Source organism: Fistularia commersonii, chromosome 19, assembly GCF_037954325.1.
Source record: "Fistularia commersonii isolate RoL2024-O1a breed Wild chromosome 19, RoL_Fcom_v1.0, whole genome shotgun sequence".
Lineage (NCBI taxonomy): Eukaryota > Metazoa > Chordata > Actinopteri > Syngnathiformes > Fistulariidae > Fistularia > Fistularia commersonii.
This window is the reverse complement of record NC_141302.1, coordinates 240,001-242,500: the sequence shown is the minus strand read 5'-3', so window position 1 is coordinate 242,500 and position 2,500 is coordinate 240,001. Positions and strand designations below refer to the sequence as shown.

At 63.5% G+C, this 2,500-nt stretch overlaps 1 protein-coding gene across 1 annotated transcript in view; it reads right to left on the bottom strand.

The window, feature by feature from the left end:
* Window positions 1-945: 945 nt before the first annotated feature.
* The window catches only part of LOC147223150 (uncharacterized), a 5,116-nt gene continuing 3,561 nt past the window's right edge, over window positions 946-2,500 (bottom strand). Inside the window, 4 exon segments of the mRNA XM_086165497.1 lie at window positions 946-1,679; window positions 1,681-1,699; window positions 2,232-2,414; window position 2,500. The exon segment at window position 2,500 is cut by the window's right edge and continues 54 nt beyond it. Of these exon segments, the coding sequence (XP_086021623.1) occupies window positions 1,074-1,679; window positions 1,681-1,699; window positions 2,232-2,414; window position 2,500 (809 nt within the window). The 3' untranslated portion in view covers window positions 946-1,073.

The following is a 2,500-nucleotide window of genomic DNA, read 5'->3' as shown; positions in this document are numbered from 1 at the left end:
TCTGCCGCCATGGAGACCTACAACATGCCAGGTAACCGTGGCAACCAGCGGGCGGGGGGGGCGCTCGCGGCGTTCGACACTCATCCTCCCACTCGTCCGCCGAGCCTGACCTTCATCCCGGTCTCTCTCTGGACTCTCGTGAGGGGCGGCGGCCGACGTTCAGTGACGGGACGGTCGAGCCACGCGGAATCAAAACTTTATTGATCATGGCGGCGGCGGCGGCAACAGAAACAAGCGGAGGAGCACAGAAGGACACGTCCTGCCTTCACGGGGAACCTTCCGTGTCCCTCGGCGTCTTCGTCCCTGCGGCGCGGAGATGGCGTCCTCCAGGAGGAAGCACCTTCTGTCCCAGGAGGGTCCGAGTCCAGGGACGGAGGCGTCTCCATGGCGTGTGCCGTGACCTCCTGACCCGCGCGAGAAGCCTTCAGCCAGTTGCACATCAGAGGTGATGGAGATGAAGGAAACAAAGGAGCGGGAGGACGGGGATTCTGAGGCCCTCCTCGCAGAACCTGCCCAATGTTTTTCTCTCCGTCCGGACAGGAAGTGATGTCATCACCAAAAGCCTGTGGGGAGGATGTGGTTCGGCCCGCTGTCCAGAACCCGCTTCTTCTGGAGGTGGTTGAAACCCTCACAGAGGCGCTGTCCTCCAGAACCCCCCCCCCCCAAACGACCTCCTCAGAGGGTCAGGGGGCGGAGCCAGAGGGGCTCACCTGTCAATCACTGGGGAAGATGACCCCGAACACGCGCAGGTATGGCGAGAACACGAACGCTCCTCAGACAGAACCCGGGACGGGAGGTGACCGAGCCACCGCTGCCCCGCCATCCCATAATAAACAGTCCGTCAATCAGGTCGTCCGTCTCGGAACGACAAAGACGACGAAGTTCGAGGCTCCGACTGCGGTCACATGATGAAGATCACGGCAGCTCCTGAAGCAGGACAGGCGGCGGCGGAGGAGGACGAGCAGCAGGAGCAGGCAGAGCGAGCAAGATGAACAACGGGGAGAAGCTTCCATCCGTCGGTCCAGAGGACGGAGGGAGGAAAGAGAGGGAGGGTGGTGAGGAGGGAAGAGGACCTAAAAAGAAGTGGTGAGACCCAGGTAACTGAGGAAGGACTGTTTGGAGGGAGGGGAGGGTAAAGAGCAGGAGGACGAGGACGACGACTGCGATGGCGGCCGAAGCGCCAGCAGCGTGGTGATGGGGACGAGCGGCGACAGCTCCGAGAGCGAGGGATGCAGCGGCGGGAGGGCGTGCGTGTTCGTGTGCAGCCGCTGCACGTGTTTGTTGGAGCGCTGGCCGTCGGCGTGCGCGTAGGAGCGGTGGGTGTGCACGGCGCCGGGCGTGCGAGCCGCCGGCCCGCCCCCGCCCAGCGCCGCGTGCTTCACCTTGCAGTGCAGCCGCAGACTGTCCCGCCTCTTGGCGCTGTAGGGGCAGAGGTCGCAGGTGAACGGACGCTCGCCGGTGTGCACGCGCACGTGCTCCACCAGCTTGTTGGCCGTGCGCGTCAGGTGGCCGCAGCGCTCGCACCGGTACTGGTTGCCTTGGCGATGACCCTGGAAGTGAACCAGCAGCTCCTGTTGCCCTGGAAACGACCTCTGGCAGATGCGGCAGCGATGCTCCGAGGTGCTCGTGGCCTGCTGGGTTGCCGTGGCAACTGTCGGAGCCCTGCCGGCGACGGCGGGAGGGGGGGGTGACGGGGCATCTGAGGAGGGATAGGTTCAACACACACACACACACGCACGCACGTGTCAGCCAGCCCAGGTCTCTGCAGGAGCTCCCAAACTTCATGACATCATCACAGATGGTCACACGGGCCCGGCCCGCCATCGGCCCGTCCGTCGGCCTGCCGACCGGCCGTCGACTGATGGAAGGGGCATGAACTTCCTGTTTGAAGGTCACGGTGACCTTCACCTCCTGCGAAACTAGGTCCCCTCCTGTGTCCGTGGGGGCGACGGCCCCCTAGTGGAGGCAGGAGGTGCCGCAGGAGCTGAACACCCAGACCTCTTATTATCAGAATAAGAATTATCATCATCCTCATTATTATTGTTATTGTTATCAACATGATGATCACCTTCTAATATTTTTATTATTATTATCATTCCAGAACAGACCCTGGTCTTCTTCTGACGTGAACGCTGGTTCGGATGTTTGTGACCTTTGACCCCAAGCTGAGGGAACGCCGTCCCGGCGTCCCCCGCAGGACGGTCGCCAGGCAGCGACGGCGGTGGACTCACCGGGCGGCGGCGTCACCCTGGGCGTGGGTGTCGGCGTGCGCCCTCATGGCCGCCTCCTGGTTGGTGGCGTGGTCGCAGGCGCAGCAGTGCAGCGAGAAGGCGCCGCGCTCCCGCTGACGGTGCTCGGACATGTGACTCTGGAAGAGGCTCCGCCCCTCCGTTTCGAAGCCGCACACGTGACACCTGAGGAGGGATCGCGGTGGTTACCACGGAAACGGAGGCCGCCCGTTCCGCGGCGACGCCCATCGAAGCGCGGTCCCGTTCTCACC